Consider the following 26,185-nt stretch of genomic DNA (forward strand, 5'->3'; position numbering starts at 1 on the left):
CTCTCAAATAATCTAAATCAAACTAACTCATATCAAGGTGCGTAGCTAGGTAACTCTCATTTTAATCTATTTTTTTAGAACGTTTGGTTCCGCTTCTCTTTTGGAGTGCGATTAATCTTTGCGGGTTAAGCACATAATCTGCAAATACACTTAACCATTAACTAGGCGCAAAATTTATCATATAACGTCTCGAACCCTAGACCTCAGGAGGTTGAGGATATCCAACTCTTGTTGTGTTAGGCTAGAAGAGGTCAATTTATTTTAAAATAGTGAAAAACATGAACTCTAATTCAACTAGCATTTAACCTGTGCATTTGCACGAGTAATGATATAATAAAAACCGAGAAAAAAATACGGTTAAAATGTGATAACATTTTTAATTTACTCTCACATATATATCCAAATTAACCACAGTTCTCGACCTGACAATCCGAAGACTTTGAAAATTAAGCATCATTATATATATATATATATATATATATATATATATATATATATATATATATATATATTTAAAAAAAGTTGAACTATATTGTTAAAACGTCTCGCGTTCATCAAATTTGGTGTTGAATTTAAAATATAAAATTTTATTAGTCTAGTTGGTTAAAGGGTTTTATTTGTTTTGTTATGTTGCACGTTCGAAATATACCTATAGCATTTTTAATTTTATTTTTAACCGTTTTAAGTTTATGGGCGGGTCACCCCACAATTAGACCCAAATGTCCATTTACTCTCAATATATATTCAAATTAACCACAGCTCTCGACCCGGCAATCCGGACACTTTGAAAATTAAGCATCATTATATATATTGATTATTATTATTTATTTTATTTTATTTTAATATTTATATAACATTACATTATAAATACAGAATTTTCACATCCATTTAAGACTATTCATAAAACAAAACAAAAAGTAGATGAAGAACATATGCTTACTGATCATGCAAGGCCCCAATACTTTAGTAAATTTTCGATCATCAACAAATTATGAGTTAGTTATGCTAGAAAAATTAGATCGGTATGAATATAAGTTAATCTTGAAACTCAGCACAAATTAAATGCTTTGTGGAGATATTTTGTTTTGAATTGAGCATTGATTGGATTTGGTTAAATTTGGGTTGGGATGTACAAGTTACCAAAAATATTTTGATTTCTTTCCATTTTTTTATAGTTTTACACAATTTATTGATTTCAGTCATTTGTATTACCAAAATACCTAGAAAAAGAAAATCAAAAATATTTTTTTTATTTAAACACTTTGAGTAGATTTATTGGTTTCAGTAATTTGTAAACTTACACAATTTATTGGTTTAAGTAATTTGTATTACCAAAATTACACAATTTATTGGTTTAAGTAATTGTATTACCAAAAGTTAGTACTGGTTTGTTTCGTATTGGTTAAGGTAAAAAGTATGCTTTGATTTTAATTAACACCCTTGAACATTTATCATGAACCATATCTATATATATATAATTATGCTTAATTTTTAAAGTGTTCGGATTGCCGGGTCGAGAGCTGTGGTTAATTTGGATATATATGTGAGAGTAATAGATACTTGGGTCGGATTGACTTAAAACATTTAAAAATAAAATTAAAAATGTTATAGGTATGGTTCGAACTTGCAACCTAACAAAACAAGTACAACTTTTTAACCAACTAGGCTAATAACACTTTATATTTTAAATTCAACCCAAAATTTGATAAACGCGTGACATTTTAAAAATATAAGTTCAACTTTTTAACTAACTAATCTATATATATATATATATATATATATATATATATATATATATATATATATATATATATATATATATATATATATATATATATATATATATATATATATATATATATAATGATGCTTAATTTTTAAAGTGTCCGAATTGCCGGGTCGAGATTATCGGGTCGAGAGCTATAGTTAATTTGGATATATGTGAGAGTAAATGAATACTTGGATCGAATTGTGGGGGTTAAAAATAAAATTAAAAATGTTATAGGTATGGTTTGAACTTGCAACCTAACAAAACAAGTACAATTTTTTAACCAACTAAGCTAATAACACTTTATATTTTAAATTCAACCTAAAATTTGATAAACGTGTGACATTTTAACAATATAAGTTCAACTTTTTAACTAACTAATCTTTATATATATATATATATATAATGATGCTTAATTTTTAAAGTGTCCGGATTGCCGGGTCGAGAGCTGTGGTTAATTTAAATATATGTGAGAGTAAATGGATACTTGGGTCGGATTTTGGGTTGATCCGCCTATAAAATTTTTACCGTAATATTTTTTCACGATTTTTTATATTATTACTCGTGCAAATGCACGGAATACATGCTATTTTACATATAACAACACAATAAAATTAATAAAATCTTAAAAAATAGATCTAGTCAAACCATATATATCTAAGATCAATCACAGTATCTCATATCATATGGGTGAGTGATTGTTTTACTAGTAAAATATAAATATATAAAAATTAAAGAATTTTGATGTTTTTTTCTTTCGAAAACTGATGGGTCCAGATAGCTTCACTAGCAATGAGTAAAGAAACCCTTTTTCTAATAACTTCACCTAATACATATCATCACTCACTACTAGTAGCCACTATATATATATAAGAATTATCATCATCTAGGTTCAACCCACATCTCATTAATTCATCAAACAAACAACCATTTCTCTTCTCTTTTTGATCAATCTCCAAAAAATGGAAGGATGTTGGGCGATGCTATCCAAGTACCAACTTCACTTAGCCATGTTAGCCTTACAATTTGGTTATGCTGGTTTTCATGTGGTTTCAAGATTAGCCCTTAATATGGGTATAAGCAAGATTGTCTTCCCTGTTTATAGAAACATCCTAGCTCTCCTTCTTCTCCTTCCTTTTGCCTACTTTCTTGAGAAGTAAGTAACACTTTTCGATCTTCACCATTCATTCATTCATTATATGTTTCATTTCTTAATTCTATACTCATTTCTTTCATCAGGAAGGAAAGGCCGCCAATTAATCTCTCGTTTCTTCTCCAATTCTTCCTCCTCGCTGTTGTCGGGTATTAATTTTTTCATTAATAAACATTTTTTTTTAAATGGTTCATGTATATTAAAAATGACAAGAAAATAATACTAACACGAAAGTTTTAATTCGTAATTTGTTCTTGTTTTGATGAATAGAATTACGGCGAATCAAGGATTCTATTTGCTCGGATTAGACCACACTTCTCCTACATTTGCTTCCGCCATTCAGAACTCTGTCCCAGCTATTACTTTTCTAATGGCCGTTGTTCTAAGGTAATTTAGATCCAAGAATTGATGTTGGGCGGGCTTAAAAAACTTTTTTTTTGAAAAAATTAGATCAACATAATTTTTACTTATTTTTTATAATTAGATAAATAAATATTAAATTAAGTAAAAAAAAATATTAGATAATTAGAAGGTTATATTACATTTTTAGGGTAAAAAAATAAAATAAAATCGGGTGAACTTGAACGCGCCTTAACCCTAACTTATATCCTCCCCGACTCATGATAAGGGCGGATCTACTCATAAGACTAAACCCCCGACTCATGATAAGGACGGATCTACTCATAAGACTAAACGATTGTAGTTCGGGTGATCCAAAATATTTTGTATATATATAATTACGACAAATACTATCGTTACCCATTTCTCACCCTAAAGGAAAATAGTCATAAATAAATTTGTTTGTTTGATATTATTATTATTATAACCTTCATAAATTATTTGAAAAAATTTAAATCGAAAGATTTCAAATCATATATCTCCTCCACTTACATCATAAACTTTTTTTACAGGATAGAGAAAGTGAGATTAGATAGAAGAGATGGTATCTCCAAGGTATTGGGAACAATCTTCTGTGTCGCGGGAGCTTCCGTCATCACATTATACAAGGGACCCACAATTTACAGCCCGTCGCCGTTGCCGCGAGTACAGAACGTTTTGCCGGCGGCGGCGTTAACCTTAGCGGCGGGAGAAGTTGACGGAAAGAGTTGGACATTGGGTTGCGTTTACTTAATCGGACATTGTTTGTCATGGTCGGGATGGTTGGTGTTTCAGACTCCAATTTTGAAGAAATATCCGGCCAAGCTCTCATTTACATCGTACCAGTTGTTCTTTGGAATCATACAGTTTCTTATTATCGCTTTGTTTTGTGAAAGAGATCCTCAGGCATGGCTTATTCACTCCGGCAGCGAATTATTCAGCGTTTTCTATGCAGTAAGTTCTTTATTTTTTAATAAACATAATTAGATAGAGATTTAATAATTGATTCTAATTAATATGACACCGTCAGGGAGTGGTGGCATCAGGGATAGCATTCGCTGTACAGATTTGGTGCATAGCTAGAGGTGGTCCCGTCTTTGTTGCCGTTTATCAACCTGTTCAAACCCTTCTTGTCGCTCTCATGGCTTCCATTGCATTGGGAGAACAATTCTACTTGGGAGGGTAAAACAAATATAATAAGATTCATTACGGGTTATGATTACGGTTATGGGTTCGAGTTTTCACACCGAAACTTTACTTGTGCAGGATCATTGGAGCTGTACTGATCATAGCCGGATTGTACCTTGTGTTGTGGGGTAAGAGTGAAGAAAAGAAGCTAGCAACAATTACTGACAAGGGTGGGATCCAATCAAATGCGGACCACACTAATACTACTACAATCAGTCACATCAGGCCTTCCATCACTCAACCATTGCTCAATCATGAAACTGCTTGATTCGATCACCATTAATCAAATTTTTGGACAATTCCAAGTTTCCCTCCATGCATGGATATTAATTATATATATATGTTGAAGAAGAAGAACTAAGTTTGTTTGTTTGTTGTGTGTTTGTTGTATTTTCTATTATGTGTTTGTTCTTAGTATATTTAGGGTTTGTGCTTATACATTGGAATATTAGCTTAATTTTGGACCCGTGATGAAAAAGTCAAGTAGAGAAAAGAAGTATTTTGATGTGGATCGATGGGACCTATTATAAATCAATGATGATTTATGCAAATTCAATGGATGTTCATGTTATATATTTCATTTGTTATTACCTTGCTACAATTAGGCATGAAACACAATTATGAAATTTGTTGTAGCATTGTATTAGTGTTAAATTAAAGGTTATTAGGTTCGGGGTTTATATTTTTTTCAATAAGGTAATTCAAACGGTTACGGGTTCGATTCTCACTTAGAATGTTTTAAGTTGAAGTAAAAGTTATGAATGTGGAGATTATGCTAGCTTCCTCGATTAAAAAATGTTATGATTTATAGCTTCTTATATACTTCCAACTCAAAGCTTATTTTATTATGGTAAATAGTTTTTGGTAACAATGAGATCATGTGATCATGATGGTAGTGACAATATGGATGAAGATGAAATTCATATAGTGGTAACAATATGAACCAACACTTAACTTTTGGATTTATCTACATGTATTATTTATTACTTTCGGTCGTTGTGTACACCGAAATGTACAAACAGAACATTGAAGTTGATTTGAGAAAATCTCAATCAGTCAGTTTGAGTTTGTTAATCGGTTTAACTCGGTGAACGAAAAAATCAGTTCGGTGGGTTTTGTTCGTTCACCAACAACTACTACTAAATACTACAATTATACATACAAAATTGTTTTGAAAACTATGTTCAAAGGTTAAGTTGTAACCAAATTATATATGTTTTTAAATTTTAACTGTAATTGATTTGGTTTGGCGGTTCGACCGTCGCTAAATCATCCAAACAAACAGTTATGTGGCGTTTAACGGTTTCATAAATTGTCGGTATGATTGGTTCCATCATCTTTCATCTATGAAGTATGGAAGTATAGAGTTCTTAATAAAAATTGCTAATGAAATGGTTGAAAATCTCAAACGAAACAAAATGAAGAATTTGTGATTTACCCTTCCATGATTTGTGTAACGTTTGGTTTAATTTGGTCTTGGTTACAATTACACATGCATGAATAAGTATTATTTTAGCCCAATATCTACTAGGTTGATACCATATTGCAAAACAAATTATGATTTCAATCAAATTCTCAATTTAAGACCATAAACTTTGAGCTAAAAATCAACAAATTGAGATTTCTTTGTTTTTGTATCTTGTATCTATATGAGAAACATCCAATAAATTCAGTTTAACATTACACAAAATTCTCCTTAGCTGCAAGCAATTAACATAATTCTCTACATACATTTCTGTACAAGGCCAAGGATCTCAAATATTACAATTTTACGTGTTTATTTTATCTTTTCCAACCGGCGCCAACATTTCATCAGCCCGACAATTCCTTAACGCTGTCCTTATCGCCGTCAACATACCATCTAAATTAATGCCTTTCCTGCAAAATTATAATACAAAATAATGTCATATTTTCCAAACAAATTTTCCATGAAGGAGAGTGATTTAGAAAAACTTACAAAACGCTCACACCAACAACTGCAAGAGGTCGCGGGTAATCCTCAGTTTCTTTTACTGTTTTATCCTTTAAGGATTCCACAAGAACTTGTTCATTGTCATCCTTTCCAATTGCTGAAATTTCTTGAGACAATGATGCGAATCTCTCTTTTGCCTATAAAAAATCAAATATTAGCGCAGCATCTCTCGAAGGGAAAAAAAAAATTATGGTTTGTTTTTAGTTTTCGTACCTCAGGAATATCAATCTTGTTTAGCACGACTATGTAAGGTCTTTCAAGATATTCTGGATTATACATTTTCAACTCCTGAAAAATAACTTCCATATCATACTTTTACGAAAATCTATGGAAAAAACCTAAGAATCATGCGGACAACATACTTCTCTTATGGTCTTGTAGTCTGTCAAAGGATCTGGAGTGGCTGCATCAACAACATGAACCAACAGTCGGGTCCTTCTCAAGTGTCGAAGAAAATTGCGGCCAAGACCCTTTTAACAATAACAAAGTCAAGATATTGTAACTAAATTTATAGGAATAGATTGAATTCTGTAATACCTTCCCTAGATGAGCACCTTCAATAAGACCGGGCAAATCTGCTAATGTGGCCTCGGATGAATATTTTCCAGCTCCTAAATCAGGGTCACCATCAAGCCGTCCAAGGTTTGGAATTAAAGTTGTGAAAGGGTAATCAGCGATATCAGGTTTCGCAAGTGTTACTGAACCCAACAATGTTGATTTTCCTGCATTTGGTAGTCCCTATACAAATCCAATGACTAAAAATCAGGGATTATTATTCTACTTTTTTCCTCAAACTGCAGGAGAAAACATTTTTGTAAAATTTTCAGCATTTTTTCAACCATTATAAAGAATAAAGTAAACAAGGAATTGGTCTACCAACCACAAGACCGACATCGGCTACAACTCTTAGGATTAAATCCAAACTAATTTCTTCACCTGGCTGTCCATGGATTAAAACCTGCATCGAATGAAAACTTATATCAAAATACTTTCTAATATTTACTCAAACCTAAATGGATGAAGAACAGTACTTTCCATTTTCCAACTTATACCAATCTCCACAAAAAAGTTTCTAAAGAAGAAGTTACATCATTATTCAATCCAATATAGTAGTGTAATAAGCCCATTAGTCTTGACATTTATTTGTAAACTGCTGAGGATTCAATGAGTTGAGGAGCATAATAAAAAAACTAAACACAAACCTCAGCAAAGGAAACAAACAATCGAACAAACCTCAACAAGAACAAATGGAAAGTTTCACCCGAGAGCGATTAAGACATAAATCTCCTAAATCCACTGTTTTACCTTGTCACTATCATCTCTCAACACATTTGATGTCATGTCCAATATTTTTTGCTTCTGATGCTCTGGCAATTTGAGCAAGCTAATCTGTCACAATGAGACCATGTTAGGTTATAAAAAATTCTAAAAAAAAGTAAAATTTGGTCTCATATTTGGAACAAAGAATCCTCACCCCTCCTTGTCCACCTCTTGCAACAAGAACTTCATCTCCTGGACGCGCTAGATCAGCCAAAAAAGTCCCTCGCTTGCGTTTCACAACAGTACCTACCACAAAATTTAAATTTTTTGGTACCTTCAATCCTCATCATATTGTTGAAACAAAAGGTTTATGAACAAACCTACAGGAACTGGAATGCGTAAAGTAGGAGCAGCAGATCCACTACGCAATTGAGATGAAAAAGAACCCATGGAATCAACATTCCCACCACGTTTTGCACTAAATCGAGCCGTTTTATGAAACTCAAGTAACGTGTCATAGTTCTCATCAGCATAAAGTATAACATCACCACCATGCCCACCCATGGGAAGTATAAGAGACCCATTAAAATCCCTTTTGAATGAAACGTTCTTCCTCTTTGTTTTATCCTTCTCATGCCTGTCCTGTGACTTTGACTTTGACCCAGCTTTTTGATTAGGCATTGTAAGAATAGCACCGTGACCTCCATCTCCAGATCGAACACCAATTACAGCTTGATCGAAATATTTATGAGGTTCCTTTATCAATGAATCATGGTTTGTTGAAGGAGGTAGTTTAATACTACCAGTACCAGCTTTACAGCTTATATTACAATGCTGAAATCTCTGAAGATGACTCCTTTCTGGACAGAATCTGTAAAAAATACATTTTCTAACTAATTGCAACCCATTTTGAGGCAAAGAAGGAGATAATATGCAAAACCCAAAACGAAAATAAAGTGATAACATGATTTAAGAAGTCTTTATCTACAAATACTGAAATACCTTTGTTTTAGATGATGGTCAGGAGAGAAAGAGAGGAACGACGATGGAGAGGAATCCGGAAGAGCATTCGATTTGGTAAGGTAAGTAGACTGGACAAAGATAACTGAGAACATTTTAGTTGTCTGTGAAAGAGATAGAGGGAAAGCTTCGAGGTTTAAGCCTCAGCCAGTCCAGTCCTTAGGATTCTCGAACAGAAAATTCTCAGTTTCAATATGTTCAGATGACAGACCCGATTCGTTTTCTTTAGGATGCATTTGTGTTTTATTTATCCAAAAATATTATTTGAAATAAAAAAAAAATTGAAGGAAGTTACAAGATATTAAAAATTCGAATGAGATTAGTTTAAACTTAAAAAATTAATACAAATTAAGTCCTCAGTGTAAGGAATAGAAAAACAGACTTATTACAGCTTGTTTTATCATATTTTTCTTAAGGTTAATAGCTCTCTTAAGTAAGTAGTGAGGTAATCAAATGTTGGCGCGAAAGAAAAGAGTGTTTTTACCAATTTTACTATATGGCCTGGCCTGACTTACCAATTTTGTTAATTATTGGAGGGTTTTAACTATTTTTTCCCTTAGAGTAGCCATCAGCAATGTGTAAATTATTGTCGATAATCACCGAGAATGATAGAGGAGCTGAATCCTTATATTAGCGTCGCTAACGATTTCTTGCTCTAAAGTTGAATATTCAATCTCTCTATTTTAATTTAACTGTTTGGCCTTAACAAATGTATTCTCTAACGATTTTATCTAGACAAGCAAGATGTATTGTCATAACTTGTTCCTGTCAAGGGAAAAATGAGGCAGCAGTGCAGCACCAATAATTCCATGTGAGATTATTTATAAAGTGGTTTCATTGAGTCTCGTGTGTCGAGGGAATTGCGTTTAGAGATTAAAAAAAGAATCGACCGGATAAAAGTCATAATTTATATGTGATTTCTACAAAATTTAATAAAAACAGACTTATTACAGCTTATTTTATCATACTTCTCTTAAGGTTAATAGCTCTCCTAACTAAGTAGTGAGGTAATCCAATGTTGGCTTGAAAGAAAAGAGTGTTTTTACATTTACTATATGGCCTGGCCTGCCTTACCAATTTTGTTAATTATCGGAGGGTTTTTAACTATTTCTTCCCTTAGAGTGAGGCATCAGCCATGTGTAAATTCTTGTCGTTAATCATCAAGAATGATAGAGGAGCTGAATCCTTATATTAGCATCGCTAACGATTTTTTGCTCTAAAGTTGAATATTCAATCTCGCTATTTTCAATTAACTGTTTGGCCTCGAGAGATATATTCTCTACCAATTTTATCGAGACAAGCAAGATGTATTCTTACTTGTTCATGCCAAGGAAAAAATGAGGCAGCACCAATAATTCCATGTGAGATTATTTGTAAAGTGGCTTCATTGAGTCCCGTGTGTCGAGGGAATTGCGTTTAGAGATTAAAAAAAGAATCGACCGGATAGAAGTCATAATTTATATATGATTCCTACCTAATTTAATAGAAAATACCCACGTGAAATTAAAGGATTACATGCGAGTTTAGAAAAAAAAAATAGTTGGATAAACCAAAAACTTATTTTGTGCCATCCATCTGATTGAGCTTGCAGAATCCCTAAAGGCTCGACCTATTTTGGTCCAATACATCACTAGTGCCCAATTTGTTTGATTTCCTAATGAAATGGAACTATTGAATTTATGTCTTGCCCTTCTTTATTATTGAAAGCTTGATTTTCATTAAAAGAAAAAAAAAATAATGTACCTCCTCTTTTTTTTAATCCATAAGAGGTCAATAAAAAAAATATACTATGAGCAAATAAAACTTACATAGAAGAGAAGCAATATAAGGTTTCATAAAAAAAAAATTAGTATAATGAAATTTTACAAATGAGATCTTCTCCTTTTACCGGGGAGTGAGAGTAGAGGATCCCATTTGAAAGTTATAATTCTATACATGTAGATCATGAGATTATAAAAAACTAGCATTTTTCCCGTGCATTTGCACGAGTATTAATATAAAAATCGTGAAAAAAAATTACGGATAACATTTTTTATTTTATTTTTAACCGTTTTAAGTTTATGGGTGGGTCAATCCACAATCCGACCCAAGTATCCATTTACTCAAAACCTATATAGATTAGTTAGTTAAAAAGTTGAACTTATATTAATATTAAAACGTCCCGCGTTTATCAATTTTGGTGTTGAATTTAAAATATATAGTCTTTGTAGCCTAGTTGGTTAAAGAGTTGTACTTGTTTTGTTAGGTTGCAAGTTCGAAACATACCTCTAGCATTTTTAAAATCGAAACATACCTCTAGCATTTTTAATTTTATTTTTAACCGTTTTAAATTTAAAAACGGGTCAACCCACAATCCGACCCAAGTATCCAAATTAACCACAGCTCTCGACCCGCCAATCCGGACACTTTAAAAATTAAGCATCATTATATATATATAGATATGAATTGATTCATTAATCTATTCCACTAGTTTTTCTGGAAAATCTCTATCATATTAATATGAAATAATTTATTATATTAGGTTATCGCCATCAAGTTTTACAGATTTTTTTCAAACCAAATAATTTAAAAAAAAATTAGCATAGATAAAAAATGGTTGACTTATTGAGCACACTACACTGTTTTAGGCAAATTTCCCATATATATATATATATATATATATATATAATTTATTAAAATATTTTTTATATTTAAAATTTAAATTTAAAAATAAAATATATATATATATATAATTTATTAAAATATTTTTTATATTTAAAATTTAAATTTAAAAATAAAATAAAAATATTATCATCTATTTACTCGTATAACTAGTTTATTTACATGTATAAACTTATCGAGACTTAATTTAACATGTCATCAAATTAAAATTAAAATTATTGATTGTGTTAATTTATTTTCCCTTCTCTGTTTATATTTTATTAAAAATATTAATAATATATATTTATTTATTTATTTTTAATATTAACAAAATCTTATCTTTTAATTAAAAATATTTAAATCATATATTTAATAATTATTTAAATTTAAATTATTTTAAATTTTAAATATTATTTTATTTAATTTTTTAATAAATTATTATATCTTATTTTTTTTATTCAAATAATAAGTCATCACAATTTAAACAAAATAAAAAATTGATACCTAGTTATTAAATTTAAATTTATTTATTTTATTATATTATTTTTATTCGTTAGTATTTTAATTATTTTTTTATTAATTAACTTTTCATTATCTTTTTATAACTATTTTAATATATATAATTTTAAAATATATTTATTAGGTGATAATTTACAAATTTTAATAATTTTATGTGCCTTCAATCAAGAGATACTTCAAAACCAAAATTAAAGTTTCTCCGCCTTTGGCTGACATCGTCAGATGAAGTTGAATGTCAGAAGTATTGACCCTTTGTTGAGCGTATTTATTAAACGAGTCTTCCTCATCGAGAGGGTTGATATTATGAAAGAAATAATCATCGGTGTTCTTGATGCCACGTAATAACCCCTTCTCCTATTTATGCTACTCATGCGAAGGTGTCTAGTTTGTTCTTGAAACTTTTCGTTTTGAGATAACGGTAACGTGGCTTAATGGACCACCTTGCCAATAGTATCGTGTCCTCTATGCTCAAGTGGATACTTCGGGGATGCCATAAACCCTTTTCTGTAAGGATGATCGCAATTTTAAGATTTTGACTTCCTTCCAAGACAATAAGCTTATTGTCCGTATCAGGGTGGTTATGTGTAAAAAATTGATATGTTAGTTTGTGGGGCGAGTGAGCAATGTAAGATTGACGAGAAGGTGGACAGGTTGGGGTTTGGCATTCGGGTTAGTGTTGGAAGGTCGTGTAGGGATATAGCGACATGTGGTTGTGACGGGTTAATGGTTGGACCACAACAACGACTGGTTATGGGTTGTTAAGGAATGGAGGGAGATAGATGAGGGTTTCATAGTTTGGTGGGCGACCAAGGATGGAGGATAAAATTGGTTTATGCATGCGGAAGTGAATATTGATTGGGTCGTGGGAGGAGGGCTTAAGGGAGTTGTGGGTGTCACAGCTTGTTCTCTCCTAGTGTCATCGCGCTGGTGGGGGAAGCACACTCTGATAAAGTATTTTATGATTCGAATCAGAAAAATCACATTTGTTTCTCAATCAAAACATATTTCTCTTCTCTAAACATCCTTTAGCAAAGTAACAACAATTGAAAAACATAAAGTAAGTCACTATTCAGTACACGAGAGGACCTACAACTTTATTATAAGTGACCACATTTTCACTCTTTAAATTTACATGTGGAAGCAGTTAAACCAACTCCAATGAAATGCATGAATGATGGATCAAAATGTGTGTGTGTGAGAGAGAAGGGGTAAATGAACCTTTTTTATTCCTTGCTAATAATAGTTAAGATTGAACTTAATAAGAAGAATTAAAGAGGCTGAAAAGTGAAAACCACATAATAATGAACTAGACGAGTCATATCTTGAACACGAAAATGTTGCAGAGCTCTAATGGTTAACATCAATAGAAAACTTGTCATTATCAAGCAGAGTTTTAGAGATATTTTGGGAAATGTATAATTTTGTATAAAGGAAAATGAGAAGTGGGAAGATTATTACTATGACCCCCTTCATTGAATTATAGTAGAGGGGACCAACACACTTGAATGGAAACATCTTAATATATAGAAAAAAGAATATTGGGAGTTGATAACCAAGTCATTATAAACTTGACAGTTTCTTTGATATTGTAACATGAAAAGTTACATAAACCAGCAAATATGGCCAAGGTTTCACACCTTGGAGGGTTATTAAAGTGAAACTAACCAAAAATTGAGAAAGAAAAATGAACTTTCGATCGAGCTTACTTCGAAAACTTGCATTTGGAAGCATGTCTAAGTATGTCTCAAAATGTTATCTCATCTAAATCCATAAAAAAGTGTTTTCAAATAAATTTATCGACAATTTCTCATTTGAATATCTAATAAAAAATGACATGAGAGAGCCTTAACTGCTCAAGGAGCAGGTGAAACAAAAACACTGCAAAGTCTCTTCCTCTTTTTTTTTCTCAATAACCTAATTCCATATTGAGATGTGAAGCCACAAGTGGAGAAAGTCATTTTATCCATAATTGGATAAAAAAAGCAACTTGTAATGAAGATATGGGTAAGTAGAGTGGTTGATCTCGCAACTTTGAAGATATATATAAACACATAATTCATATGTATAAATCACTTACAGAGCTTAAATCAAGGGCATTCATTACCAATGGCTTTTACCAAAGTTTTTTCTTCTATTCTAATGATGTTTGTCCTCTTTCCATCACTTTTCATGGCATTTCCTCTTATAGGATCACGTTCAAGCCTGGTTCCTGAGTATTATCAATTTTCATGCCCTCAACTCAATGACATTGTCATGACAGTACTAGAGAATGCCATTGCTAGAGCTCCAAGAACTGCCGCCTCCTTGCTCAGGCTCCATTTCCATGACTGTTTTGTGCAGGTTCTGTTCTGCATGACTGAGCTTATTTCATACAAAGATTTTCTAACCTTTTTACAATATACAGGGCTGTGACGCGTCGGTTCTCTTGGACGATAGTTCGACAATCGCCAGCGAGAAAAGGGCTGGACCTAACCTGAATTCCCTACGAGGATACGAAGTGATCGATGAAATCAAAGCTAAGCTCGAAGAAGAATGCCCCGAGACAGTCTCGTGTGCAGACATTATCGCTCTGGCTGCCAGAGGCTCAACTGTCATAGTATGTAATTGTAATTCTGTAAAATCGTATGATCAAATTGAGTAACATTATCTAACATTATGGTGGAAGAACAGAGTGGAGGTCCAAGTTGGGAACTGCCTCTTGGAAGGAAGGATTCTAATTGTGCAAGCATTAACCTTGCAAACAACAATCTTCCAGCACCAAATTCCACCATTCAAAACCTAATTAATCTATTCAAAAGACAAGGGCTTAGTGAAATAGACCTCGTGGCTCTCTCAGGTACATTTTCATTACAGTATTTGTAAATATATCACGTTCAGGCATTTCTACAAACACTTGGTGGGTGTAGGTGGTCATACAATAGGAATGGCACGGTGCGCTACATTCAAGCAAAGACTCTACAACCAAAAGGGGAATAACCAGCCTGATCAAACCTTAGAAAGAGCATATTACTTTGGGTTGAAAACAATTTGCCCGATAATCGGCGGGGACAACAACATATCCCCGTTGGATTTGGCATCTCCGGCGAGATTCGATAACACGTATTTCAAACTCATACAATGGGGAAAAGGGTTGCTTACATCAGATGAGGTTTTACTTACAGGAAACGTGAGAATGACAGCTGAATTGGTGAAGGCTTATGCGTTGGATGAAGCACTCTTCTTTCGCCAATTTGCTGAATCCATGACTAAGATGGGGAATATCAATCCTCTCACTGGCTACAATGGCGAAGTCAGAAAGAATTGTCATCGTGTGAATTGAAATTGATCATCTTGCTGGTTATGGGTTCTATGGAAGTTTGAATTTTTTAAAGTTTAACCTAAGTGGAAGTAATACTAAGTTTGCAATTCATGTTTATCTTTTTGTGTGTGCTTAATAATAATAATAATAAATATAGATTGTGTATCAAGTTATCATTTGAAAATGGCAAAATACTATTTCAATAGCTTTATTATATGGGACCTTAAGATTTTATTGGTCATTATTTACATTATTTTTTATTATAATTTAATATGTTTTTATATATATATATATTAATGATATAATAAAGAGTTAAATATAACTCAATCAATCATGAGTTATTTAAAGAAAATAGTAAGATTCATTTAGTTAAGATGATATAGTCATTACATCATTTAGTTATATATTTTAATAAATTATGAATTTATTGCTATATACAATTCCAATTAGGACACTCTTCGTATTTTATAGGTGTCTATAAATACAAATTTTAAAACATAATTAAAAATTTTAAAATTAATATATATATATATATATATATATATAACATTCACATTTATTAAAATTTACAAATTTAAGAGTCTATAAAAAAAATTACATTTACCAACACCTTCTAGAACTCTCATTTTTTAAATTTTAAAGAAACCACAAAGTTTTTCTTCTTGGAATAAAAATTAATAGTTTTGTTTTGAAACTGGGTAGATTTAAGGTTCCTTTTTCATTTATTTATTTTTGTAAGCTCAATTTTAATATATTGATTTATTGGCATTTTCTGATTATCTATGTGAATGATGTTTAATTTCTGAAATTGAAATGATATATGGTACATTTAAGTGATTTATGACCTTTTTGTATTTACACAATTTTCTATTTTGATTTCAATCAAAAACTCCTAATTTAATATAAAAAAATATTTAATTTGATTTAAGTCTTGTTTTTTAACCCTTGTTCAAAAACCAGAATTCAAGAACAAGTATGTTGTATATTACACAAGCAGTTTGATCTTCAAAAAGATATTTAAAATATTTGTTTTTATTCTTTTATAATTTTCTTCAAAAGCCTTTGGATGATTTTTTTTTTTTTTTTTTTTATCTAATTCTGAATGTTATGATTGATGATATGATATTGGAATAATGTTTTAAAAATATAATCTGACATTTTAATTCAAATAGATTTTAGATTTTTTTTTTTTTTTTTTTTTTTTTGGGAAAACAGCTTAGTGCCATTTCATTAAAAAAACCCAAAAGAGGAAAAAAAAATACAAAAGTTTAAGATCAGATCTAGACAATTTCTAGATTTGACAATGAAACAATAATTGAATTACAGACAATAACAATAATCAATTAGCGCCTACAGCGTTTTTACTTTTATTCTACTTGTGACCTTTTCAAACGAAATATCCCATATATGGCAGAGCTTTCTATTTTCTTCAATCCTTTCGATTCCTCTCCGGGATTGAATGAGTGCATTTCCATCTGAAGTTATATCTCTCCAAATATCTTCAGCGGTTCTACTTCTTCCACTGCGAGTTCTTGAATTTCTTTCTTTCCAGATATTGTAGATTACTGCTCCAAAGTAGCATTTCAACATACTTACATAGAAGGATCTTCCTTTTGCTTTATTCTTCATCCACTCTTGGATTTCTTCCCATATTCTTGGAAAGTTGATGATGTTCATGTTTGCAGCATACATCCTCCAGATTTGTATTACAAAAGAGCATTCCCCAAATAAATGGTTTATGCTTTCCTCAACTCCCGAACATAGGACACAGTTGATATCAGGAATGTTTATATATTTTCGAATTATGTCTTTTGTTGTCAACCTTTTCCTGTATATCAGCTAGAGAATAAATTGGTGACGAGGAATAATCTTTGGAGACCATACCACATTATGCCAATCTACCTCATGTCCTCTTGTTCCAACAATTTCCCATACCTTTTCTGTAATAAACTTCTCATTGCTTTCTGTTTTCCAGCTTATTTCATCATTATTTTCATTGAGTTGTTTCTGCCTCATTAGGTTTAGGATTCTATCACCTTCTGGAATACGCCTCAAAAGTGAATCACATCTACCTTCATATACGTCTCTAAATGAGTACTTGATGTATTCTCTTCTAACTCTGTTTCCTTGCATTTCTTCTTTGAATATAATGGGAATATTATTCAGCCAAGGATCATGCCAGAATAGTACCCATCTTCCATTTTCAATTGTGGTTTTCACCATTTGAAAGACATCTTTTCTTGTTTTTAGGATTTTCTTCAATGACCATGCCATTCTTTCGTTGATGCTTAGTGTCCAGATACTCTGTTCTTCTTTCATAAATTTTGTATGCACCCATTTGACCCATAGGGAGTCCGCTTTTTGCTCCAACTCCCATAAGCTCTTGATGGTGAGGCTTTGTTCCATTCAACACAACTTTTTATTCCTAGTCCTCCTTCTTCTATGAGAGTGCAAACATCCTCCCATTTGACTTTTTTTCCTCCTCTGCCTTGTGTTCCCCATATGTAGTCTCTCATGATTCTATCGAGTTCAGCCATTACTTTCTTTGGGATGACTATCTGTTGTGCCCAGTAGCCAATAATTCCAAAAATGACTCTTTTAACGAGCTCGATTCTACCTGCATAAGACAGTTTTTTCGTAGCCCAACCCAAAACAGAATTTCTAACATTTTCTACCAGTTGTTTAAAGTGATTGTATCAGAGTTGTTTTGATGACAGGGGTACTCCAAGGTATTTCACTGGTAGTTCACCTTCCTTGATTCCCATAATATTGAAAATGTTTTCTTTCCTTTCTTCATTAACCACTCCATAGAAAGCCTGACTTTTGTCCTCATTGATGTATAGACCTGTAATACTCGAAAAGATTGTTAGAGCTTCTTTGATTATACTAACAGATTCAACATCCGCATAAGCCACAAAAATAGATCATCTGCAAAACATATATGGGTTATTGCTTTTTCTTTGCAGTACGGGTGAAATTTGAAATGATGACTTCTCAGAAACATTTTTAAAATGCAGTCAAGAATTTCCATTATTAGGACGAATAAGTAAGGAGATATAGGGTCTCCTTGCCTTACTCCCATTTCACCCTTGAAAAAGCCTCCATGAATACTATTCACGCTCACAACAAAGTGAGGAGTGGAAACACATTGCATAATCCAATCAATGAAAATAATTGGAAAACCTGCAGCAAGGAGGAATTCGTGGATTGATCCCCATCTGATCGAGTCAAAAGCTTTTTTAATGTCAATTTTAAAAGCCACACGTGGCGATATGTTTTTCTTTCCATATCCATTCAATAAGCTCTACATGAGTAGGATGTATGGGAAATAGAGCGTTTGGGAATAAATGCTGATTGCCCTAATCCTACAAGTTTATCAATAACTGTTTTCAAACGTTGCGAAATAATTTTTGAAATAATTTTATAAATAACATTGCAACATGAAATAGGACGAAAGTCCTGAATTTTTTCCGGAATTGAATTCTTAAGAATCAAATTCAACACTGTGACGTTCCATTGCTTCAACATTTTCCTGTTTTGGAAGAATTCCAAAACCCCTTCGCTTACATCTTTACCCACTATTTCCCAGTTTTCTTTGAAGAAGTTCGCATTGAAACCATCTGGCCCTGGGCTTTTATCCCCTTTCATCGAAAACACAGCTTTTCTAATTTCTTCCATACTAACTATTGTAATCAATTTGTTACCACTTTCTTCACTGATTTTCCTTTGCACAATCTGTTGAAGCAATCTTCGGTTGTCCTCTATTATTGTGCTAGTTTCTGTTCCAATCAGCTCTTTGTAGAAACTTATTGCTTCCTCATGAACTGCTTTTTGTCCCTGTAAAACATCTCAATTTGAGTTTGTGAGCCTTAGGACCTGATTTATGAAATTCCTTGATGAACATTTTTTATAGAAGAAAGAAGTATTATTGTCTCCTAATGAAAGCCAATTTCTCTATATTTTTGCTTAGCAAAACTTTCCTCTTGATGTAGGATAATTTTTCTATGTTTTTCTATATTTTCTATGTTGTGTTCTTGATGTAGGATAATTTTCTCTAGATTTTTGCTTAGCAAAATTATCCTAAAAACATTATGTTGTTTTTCTCCATGTTGTGTTCTTGATGTAGGATAATTTTTAGGTAATATATGTTTTTTTTGTTCTTGGACAAAAACACTCGACCAAGAAAAATGGACCACGACCGATAAAATATCAGCACGGCCGACGCCCAAGCTCGCACCCGAACCGACGTGTCTAACTCGGAACTCACCATTTTCCTTTTAAGTCATGTTTGCTTTGTTTATTTTTTTTTATTTCTTTTGCTAATTTTGTTTGTTGGATTGTGTTAATTATTATTATTTTTTAAATAAAAAACAAAACAAAAAATATTATTTTAACAAAACATAATAAAGAATTTCACTTTAGGGTTCTTTGACTACAAATTAAACTTTTCATTAACTTTACATCATCGATCATATCTTTCCAACTATTTATCCAAAGAATACGAGGATAAAGAATATGAAATTGATATATTTGAGATTACATAAATATTTTCTACCAAAGTATCAATTTTTCTAATTCTTTAAGCGATTTGAATTTTTAACACTTTTCAAGGAAGTTACATGGTATATTTTGTTTTGAATATGTATGATGCATGTGTATTATGTTTTTGTCTAATACTTTCATATTTTCAGGATTTATTTATTTATATATATATATATATATATTTTCTATTATGGTATATTTTTTCAACGAAAGTAAATTCACGAATTCGACGTGGCTTGCCAGGTTGTTCTCTCGTCCCGAAAGCGCTTATTTCGGGTCTCGAAACCATTCATTTCGGGTCCAAAACCACTTGTTTCGGGATCCGAAATGACCATTTCGGGACATTATGAAGCCGTTTTGAAATCTAAAATAAGCGTTTTGAGGCATTTAAAAAAAATTCTCTCCCCTGCCGACGTGTCATGTCACGTTGATTCGTGACTTACGTTCATTGAATTTTTTTTTGTTGAGTTTATCAATTTTCAATTCTTTATATATTTATATATATATATATATATATAATTTTAATTATTATTTGAATATATTTGTAATTTGTGCTTCTCCACCAGAATTCTCAAAGTCCCCGAAGAAAGAACAGGGTGAGTCCTGCGTGGGAGAGATGAATTATTATAATAAACCCAGATTGTAGGATGTAAAAAGTAATTGTTAATTGCTGTGAATTGTTTATATTTAAATTATAATTTATAATTTAAAAACTAAATTTCATTTTGCTGTGAATTACATTTTAAATTAAATTTAGTTTAATTTATTTTAATCATTCAATGGAAAATAAAGCGTGATATTTGAGTAAATTTGTATAACTAGAAAAAACAATGGATTCTAGAATACAATTATTATTTTTGGTAAAATTTTTTAAAAGGTATAGTTATATATAATATATATATAAATAATATAAAATAAAATAAAATATATAATAATTTAAACTAGAATATATTTTAATATTTTGTTAATAAATGAATAATGCGATCGAAAAAAAGTGGAATTAAAAATTATTGATTTAATTTGAGTTATTTAAATAAGAACTAGTTCAAAATTAAATAGGATTAGTATATTTGATTACACATCAATTTTATTTATTTTTTATATTATAAAATATTTAATAATTAGTATTATATATAATATTATTTTTTAAATATATATATATATATATATATATATATATATATATATGACGTTATACTGTATACTAATTATATATAATACTAATTATATATATATAGTTTAATTTATATGAAGTTTGCATACTAATTATATATAATACTAATTTTTAAATATATGTATAACTTATACATATATTTTAAAAAATATTATTTAATAAGTATTTTTTTATATTATTTAATATTCATTATAAAACTTTATAAAATTTAATCTATTAATCTTTTTTAACAATTATAAAATTAAATATATATATATATATAATACTATTAATCTCTTTAATTTTTTATAAATTTATTATTATTATTATTAAAATAGTATATAAAATGAGAAATAAAAAAATAATGAATAAATAAAGATGAAAAATAGTGATGAGATAAGAAAATGGTTTGAAAATATAATATAATAAAATAAAATAAGATTTTTATTAACTAGGGTTTATAGGCCTAAATACTTTGTAATTGACTTTCCATGAAAGACGGTTGATTTTTTCCTTGAAAGTCCCAAATAGAGAAGAAAGGGTGGTGACTGCGTAAGAATTATCTAGCTAGGGTTTTACTCTATATTCTTCTTCACACTTCTCTGGCGGTGGCGGGAAATTTCATAATCAACGATTTCTCCGATCATCTCTGGTTCTCATTCGAGCTTCGGGTATGTATGTTTTTTCACTATCTTCTACTTAATCTCTGGGTAATTGACATCTTCATTGCCCATATGTAAAGCTAATTGTTTTCATAACTAAGTTTCAGTTTTAGATCATATATTGGCCGTCTACACTTTAGATTACCCACCAATTGTGTTGAAGGAAAAATATTTGAATTTTATTAAACCTTTGTCGTTTTTGTTTATATTGATTTTTCATATCCAGGGTGAATTCTGAAACTGGGGTTTTGATTTTGGTTTCAAGCCTTTCATTGAGACATGTTAAAGCTACTTTCATGCTAATATAGTATGTCCAGTTAGGTTTATTTCTAGTTTTGTATCAGCTTTTGGAATAATTTTGAAATTATTTCAAGATTGGCGAAAGGAGAAAGGGTATGAGCTTGTTTGATGTAGTTTTATATTCCTGACTAAAATATTTTGTATTTACTATTTGAAAATGTTATAAAAAAAAAAGGAATTTTAGTTGATGATGAGATAAGGGTTATTCGGATTAAATAACTAAGGTTGTTTTGTTTGGGTTGGGACTTGGGAGTGATTATGTGAACTTGGAACAAATAAATTCTTGAATAATATGTGATTTTAGACAGTGGGTTGAATAATAAATTATATTAGGAATTAAAACAATATTATATCATAGAGATGATTTTGAATTTCATCCAGTTAGCAGCTAGATATTGACGAGTTGGGTCCATAAAAGGAGAATCATCAGGGTAGCTAACAAAACGTATAAATGACAACTGATAAGGTAAGCCAGTAAAGATTATGTTGAGTCTAAATAAGAAATCTAAAATGCTCAATTAATCGAATACCATAAACCATGGCTAGATATATACCCCAAAGACCGTTTTTGGAAAAGTATTGAATCCAGGCAGAAACTTTGAAGGACCAAAGAATTGCAGAGATTTTGGTAACTAAAATTGTGCTTAATTTCAATTTTGTAAACTTGTAGAAATTTATCTTTTTCTGCTACTTTCAATGATGTACTGATTTGAAGATCCTTCTGAATTCTTTTAATCTTACTAATGGCTATGTAGACTTCATTGATGGCTTGTTTGTTTCCTTAATCGTTTCTTTTTTCTTTTGGGCTATGCAGAACCAGCCACTGGTCTTGGTCCTTCTATTTACTTAATTAGGCTTAAAGGGGGGATTTCTAGGTAATAGACATGGAAGTAGAGCATCAGTGTCTTTCCCAGAAATGGTACTTTAGTAGACAAGAAATAGAAGAATATTCTCCATCAAGAAAACATGGCATTGATCTTTGTGCAGAAATGGCTGTGAGAAAGCTATACTCTTCATTTTTGCAAGAGCTTGGAATGGAGCTTAAAGTGTAAGTTATATATGGAGACACTCAAATCTTGAAACTGTTCTATATAAGAAATATTTATTTTCTTTTCTTCTTCCGAATACTTAAGTTTAATATCCTTCATTAATAAATGGCTTGAATTATAATTTAATTCCTTACTCATTATGTTTCTTTATCAGGCCACAGCAGACCATTGCAACTGCAATAATGTTCTGCCATCGATTTTATCTGCGACATTCTCTTGCCAAGAATGACTGGCAGGTACTTGAATTTGATCTAAACAACATCTTTTTGGTTTATTCTTCAAGTTGTTATATGTATTGATGATGTAACTGAAAGCATTTCTTCTTGTGTTCATCGATTCCAGACTATAGCATCTGCGTGCATGTTCCTCGCTTGCAAGGTTGAGGAGACACCACGGAAGATCAATAGTTTTGTTGTCTACGCTTATAAGCGGATGCACCAATCGGATGTAAAAGCTTCTCAAAGAATTATAGAGAAAGTATGTATGTTTTGGCAATCACAGTAATCAGATCAGATTTCAGGATTTTTATCTTCAATATTGTTATGTAGGAAGTCCTTGACAAACAAAAGAACTTGATCTTAATTGGAGAGAAAATGATATTGGCAACAATTGCCTATGATATGAATCTAGAACATCCTTACAAGCCGTTAGTTGCAGCTCTGAAGAATTTGAATATTTCCAACAGGGAGATTCCAAAAGTCGCATGGAATTATGTTAATGACTGGTAAATCCTGCTTTCTTCACCTTTAATTTTTCTTTTTTGCATTCTCGTAATATCCATGGATCTTTGCAGCCTTCAGACAACGCTTTGTCTGCAGTACAAACCCGGTTATGTTGCAGCTGGTTCATTATTCCTTGCAGCCAAGCATCTAGGAGTTAAACTTCCAATCCAAAATGGAAAGGCTTGGCGGATGCAGTTTGATATTTCACGAAAACTTTTAGAAGGTCTGGTAACTATTTGCAAAATTCGTGTGTCAATTGTATAACTGTCACAAGTGCTTTGCTCATGTTACTTCAAAATAAGGAGGTACGGTGATTCTTTTAACATTAATGTTTTCATCTAAATATTTACTCAAATGGGTTGACTGATGATATATCATCAATGATACATTTTGACGATTTCTGTGTTTATCTTTGTTCGTGGTTTTGGGTTCATTGCTAAGACCGATCTCAGAAGTCTTATTTTATTTACAATCACAATCTCATTCAAGATTATTTTTTGGATCATGATCCTATAGTATATTTTTTGTTGTTTGGTGTACAGATTATTTTTACTGATCCTGATCCAAATTATAGTTTAATTTGGTATAGCTCATTGTGTTTTTTGGGAAACATAACAAATGTAGATTTTTCAATTGATATCAACATGAGAAAAAAGTTGATAACAAAACAGCCCAAATCTTTCATGGCTTCTGCCTAACAAAGATTTCCTGATTTTTTTTCCAGAGGTCGTCCAGGAGATGGTTACTTTGTTGAACATGAATATACAACCACCACCTTCATCTGGAAGGGTAATCCAATCCAAACCTGCAGTTCACAATATGAAATCCGACAGTTCCAAATCTTGCACTATAAATGTCTCCCCTGTTGGTGGTGCTGCTAATACTGCAACATCTGAGGTCAGGTTGACAGATGATTCTCCTTCTGACCGGCCTAGTTTACCAGAGAAGACAAGTCAGGAAAGTAATTCTGGAACCACAGTCAGTGTTGTTGAAGATAACAATGGTGAACCAAGAGACGTTGAATCATGTCAAAATCCCAATTACAAATTTGTCTCCTCTCTAAGTGTTGGGCGGCAATTAGACATGGACCAGAATCAGATTAGAGAGATGTCTAAGAGGAAGAGAAGCGAAGAATATGGAACAAGGAAGTTGGTGAATCACTGTGCCTTGAGGTGAATAATGAAGGATGGATATAGTAAACTGAAGACAATTAGGTGTGTTTAATGTTCTTTTTTTTGTTGTGGTTCCTGCAATAACAATATTTTTATTTGCAAGATAAGAGTTCTATTCTCTACTTTTCAATGTGCCTTCTAAATTTTAATCATTGAATATAGGAATAGGTACCACATTATGGAGGTGAAAAATACACTTGATTGCACAGTTGATACGGGAAGGAAATTTTAGACAAGAACTGCTCATTTCTCTTGAGATCTAGTTTGAACTTAATCTTTTTGGGGTTTCAAATGAAACTGTTTTTATCGGCCTCAATTTGTAAGTACTTTTTTTGTTTTTTTTGATAAACGACTTAATATGTCGTTCACCTATACTATTGGATACTTGCTTATTATCCACTAACTCTAACCTACAATGAATACAAATTGAATTTTAGGACTACACTTTGTTGGTATATGGTTACAGTAAAATGCTGTGCAATAACACTACGAAAACTTTTTATGATGTACTTTGTACGATCAGGCTGGCTATTGAGATGATTCGCAGTTCAACTAAATGCGATTTTTTTTATAGAAAGTAGTATTATTTCTCCTGTAATTCCATGTAATAACAAATACTTGTTTCCTAGTTCTCAATGTTTTGAGCTTGAATTTTGTAAGTTAATTGTTCAGGATTCTGTAAATATATTTTCGTTGCTGCAACGGCAACTAATTAACATGTAATTAGATCGTTCTTAAATAAAACAAAACAGAAAAGTACTTAGAGTGCGAAATTTAGAAATTGTGTTATTGTCATACAATTGGTTGAACTTGGCTTGAGTCGTTAATTCCGATTTTATGGTTGGACAACATTGTGGCTGTTTTTATATGTTAATTCTGAATTTTATACAAGCACAATAACACATTGTAATTGATGTGTTTAGAATTAGTTGGTTGAAAAGCCTACATGTTTCAATATATTTAGATTTATGACCATTTTTGTTTAATGAAATCTTATAATCAGTGTCTGCTCTATTAAAGGGCTAACTAAACCGAACTGAAACTTAAACCAAATTGAATATTAAATCGAATTTATTATGGTTTTCTTTTTGTCTCAACAATAATGAGTTACATGATATAATTATTAGTTGAACATCGACTTATGGAAAAACTGGGATAACAATTGGTACCCGATATGTGTGGGTACTCGATGGTTTAGTTCGAAATTAAATCGGGGAGAATATTACTCGATCCGATACCCGATGTATTTTTTTTTTGTTAAGACTTATGTGACTTTTCTCACCTGTATCATTAAAATAAATAAATAAAATTTTATTTTATCCAAATTTTATAGTAAAAATCATTTTTATAAAAACAAAAATAAATTTCTTTTTATTGACTCTTAATTTT

At 31.3% G+C, this 26,185-nt stretch overlaps 4 protein-coding genes across 7 annotated transcripts; 3 read left to right on the forward strand and 1 right to left on the reverse strand.

Moving 5' to 3' along the window:
• The first annotated feature begins 2,647 nt into the window (after positions 1–2,647).
• LOC124938324 (protein WALLS ARE THIN 1-like) lies at positions 2,648–5,067 on the forward strand. The gene is made up of 6 exons (XM_047478746.1): positions 2,648–2,924; positions 3,008–3,070; positions 3,192–3,308; positions 3,833–4,253; positions 4,330–4,481; positions 4,566–5,067. The coding sequence occupies exons 1-6, from the start codon at positions 2,731–2,733 to the stop codon at positions 4,753–4,755; spliced, it is 1,137 nt and encodes a 378-aa protein (XP_047334702.1). The 5' UTR covers positions 2,648–2,730; the 3' UTR covers positions 4,756–5,067.
• A 978-nt stretch (positions 5,068–6,045) lies between these two features.
• Positions 6,046–8,926, reverse strand: LOC124937877 (probable GTP-binding protein OBGC2). The gene is made up of 10 exons (XM_047478208.1): positions 8,722–8,926; positions 8,100–8,590; positions 7,934–8,025; positions 7,765–7,848; positions 7,340–7,417; positions 6,997–7,197; positions 6,822–6,929; positions 6,673–6,747; positions 6,445–6,596; positions 6,046–6,365 (listed from the first exon to the last, which is right to left on the reverse strand). The coding sequence occupies exons 1-10, from the start codon at positions 8,832–8,834 to the stop codon at positions 6,257–6,259; spliced, it is 1,503 nt and encodes a 500-aa protein (XP_047334164.1). The 5' UTR covers positions 8,835–8,926; the 3' UTR covers positions 6,046–6,256.
• Positions 8,927–14,004: 5,078 nt separating this feature from the next.
• LOC124938460 (peroxidase 9) lies at positions 14,005–15,430 on the forward strand. Its single transcript, XM_047478905.1, has 4 exons — positions 14,005–14,238; positions 14,303–14,494; positions 14,569–14,734; positions 14,805–15,430. The coding sequence occupies exons 1-4, from the start codon at positions 14,005–14,007 to the stop codon at positions 15,215–15,217; spliced, it is 1,005 nt and encodes a 334-aa protein (XP_047334861.1). The 3' UTR covers positions 15,218–15,430.
• A 5,968-nt stretch (positions 15,431–21,398) lies between these two features.
• On the forward strand, positions 21,399–25,158 carry LOC124940189 (cyclin-T1-3-like). 4 transcript variants are annotated; one of them, XM_047480674.1, is made up of 9 exons: positions 22,289–22,319; positions 22,400–22,481; positions 22,668–22,901; positions 23,057–23,138; positions 23,245–23,379; positions 23,451–23,626; positions 23,696–23,847; positions 24,349–24,838; positions 24,959–25,158. In XM_047480674.1, exons 3-8 carry the CDS (start codon positions 22,738–22,740, stop codon positions 24,798–24,800), a joined length of 1,161 nt encoding a protein of 386 aa, XP_047336630.1. In that variant the 5' UTR covers positions 22,289–22,319; positions 22,400–22,481; positions 22,668–22,737; the 3' UTR covers positions 24,801–24,838; positions 24,959–25,158. The 4 variants fall into 4 exon arrangements, with proteins under 4 accessions (XP_047336631.1, XP_047336629.1, XP_047336632.1 ...); XM_047480675.1 differs by lacking the exons at positions 22,289–22,319; positions 22,400–22,481 and adding an exon at positions 21,399–21,566; XM_047480673.1 differs by lacking the exons at positions 22,289–22,319; positions 22,400–22,481 and adding an exon at positions 21,399–21,562.
• The last annotated feature ends 1,027 nt before the right edge of the window (positions 25,159–26,185 follow it).

The sequence above is a fragment of the Impatiens glandulifera genome, chromosome 5 (assembly GCF_907164915.1).
Source record: "Impatiens glandulifera chromosome 5, dImpGla2.1, whole genome shotgun sequence".
NCBI lineage: Eukaryota > Viridiplantae > Streptophyta > Magnoliopsida > Ericales > Balsaminaceae > Impatiens > Impatiens glandulifera.

Bases quoted from the DNA above. Each gene is read 5' to 3' on its own strand.
- LOC124937877 (XM_047478208.1), bottom strand. From the start codon at position 8,834: ATGTTCTCAGTTATCTTTGTCCAGTCTACTTACCTTACCAAATCGAAT. The intron at 8,026-8,099 runs GTTTGTTCATAA...ATTTTGTGGTAG, and splicing joins ACGCATTCCAGTTCCTGTAG to GTACTGTTGTGAAACGCAAG. The intron at 7,849-7,933 runs GTGAGGATTCTT...TCATTGTGACAG, and splicing joins CAAGAGGTGGACAAGGAGGG to ATTAGCTTGCTCAAATTGCC.
- LOC124938324 (XM_047478746.1), top strand. From the start codon at position 2,731: ATGGAAGGATGTTGGGCGATGCTATCCAAGTACCAACTTCACTTAGCC. The intron at 3,309-3,832 runs GTAATTTAGATC...CTTTTTTTACAG, and splicing joins CTAATGGCCGTTGTTCTAAG to GATAGAGAAAGTGAGATTAG. The intron at 4,254-4,329 runs GTAAGTTCTTTA...TGACACCGTCAG, and splicing joins TATTCAGCGTTTTCTATGCA to GGAGTGGTGGCATCAGGGAT.
- LOC124938460 (XM_047478905.1), top strand. From the start codon at position 14,005: ATGGCTTTTACCAAAGTTTTTTCTTCTATTCTAATGATGTTTGTCCTC. The intron at 14,495-14,568 runs GTATGTAATTGT...GTGGAAGAACAG, and splicing joins CCAGAGGCTCAACTGTCATA to AGTGGAGGTCCAAGTTGGGA. The intron at 14,735-14,804 runs GTACATTTTCAT...TGGTGGGTGTAG, and splicing joins AGACCTCGTGGCTCTCTCAG to GTGGTCATACAATAGGAATG.
- LOC124940189 (XM_047480675.1), top strand. From the start codon at position 22,738: ATGGAAGTAGAGCATCAGTGTCTTTCCCAGAAATGGTACTTTAGTAGA. The intron at 23,139-23,244 runs GTACTTGAATTT...CATCGATTCCAG, and splicing joins TTGCCAAGAATGACTGGCAG to ACTATAGCATCTGCGTGCAT. The intron at 23,848-24,348 runs GTCTGGTAACTA...TTTTTTTTCCAG, and splicing joins TTCACGAAAACTTTTAGAAG to AGGTCGTCCAGGAGATGGTT.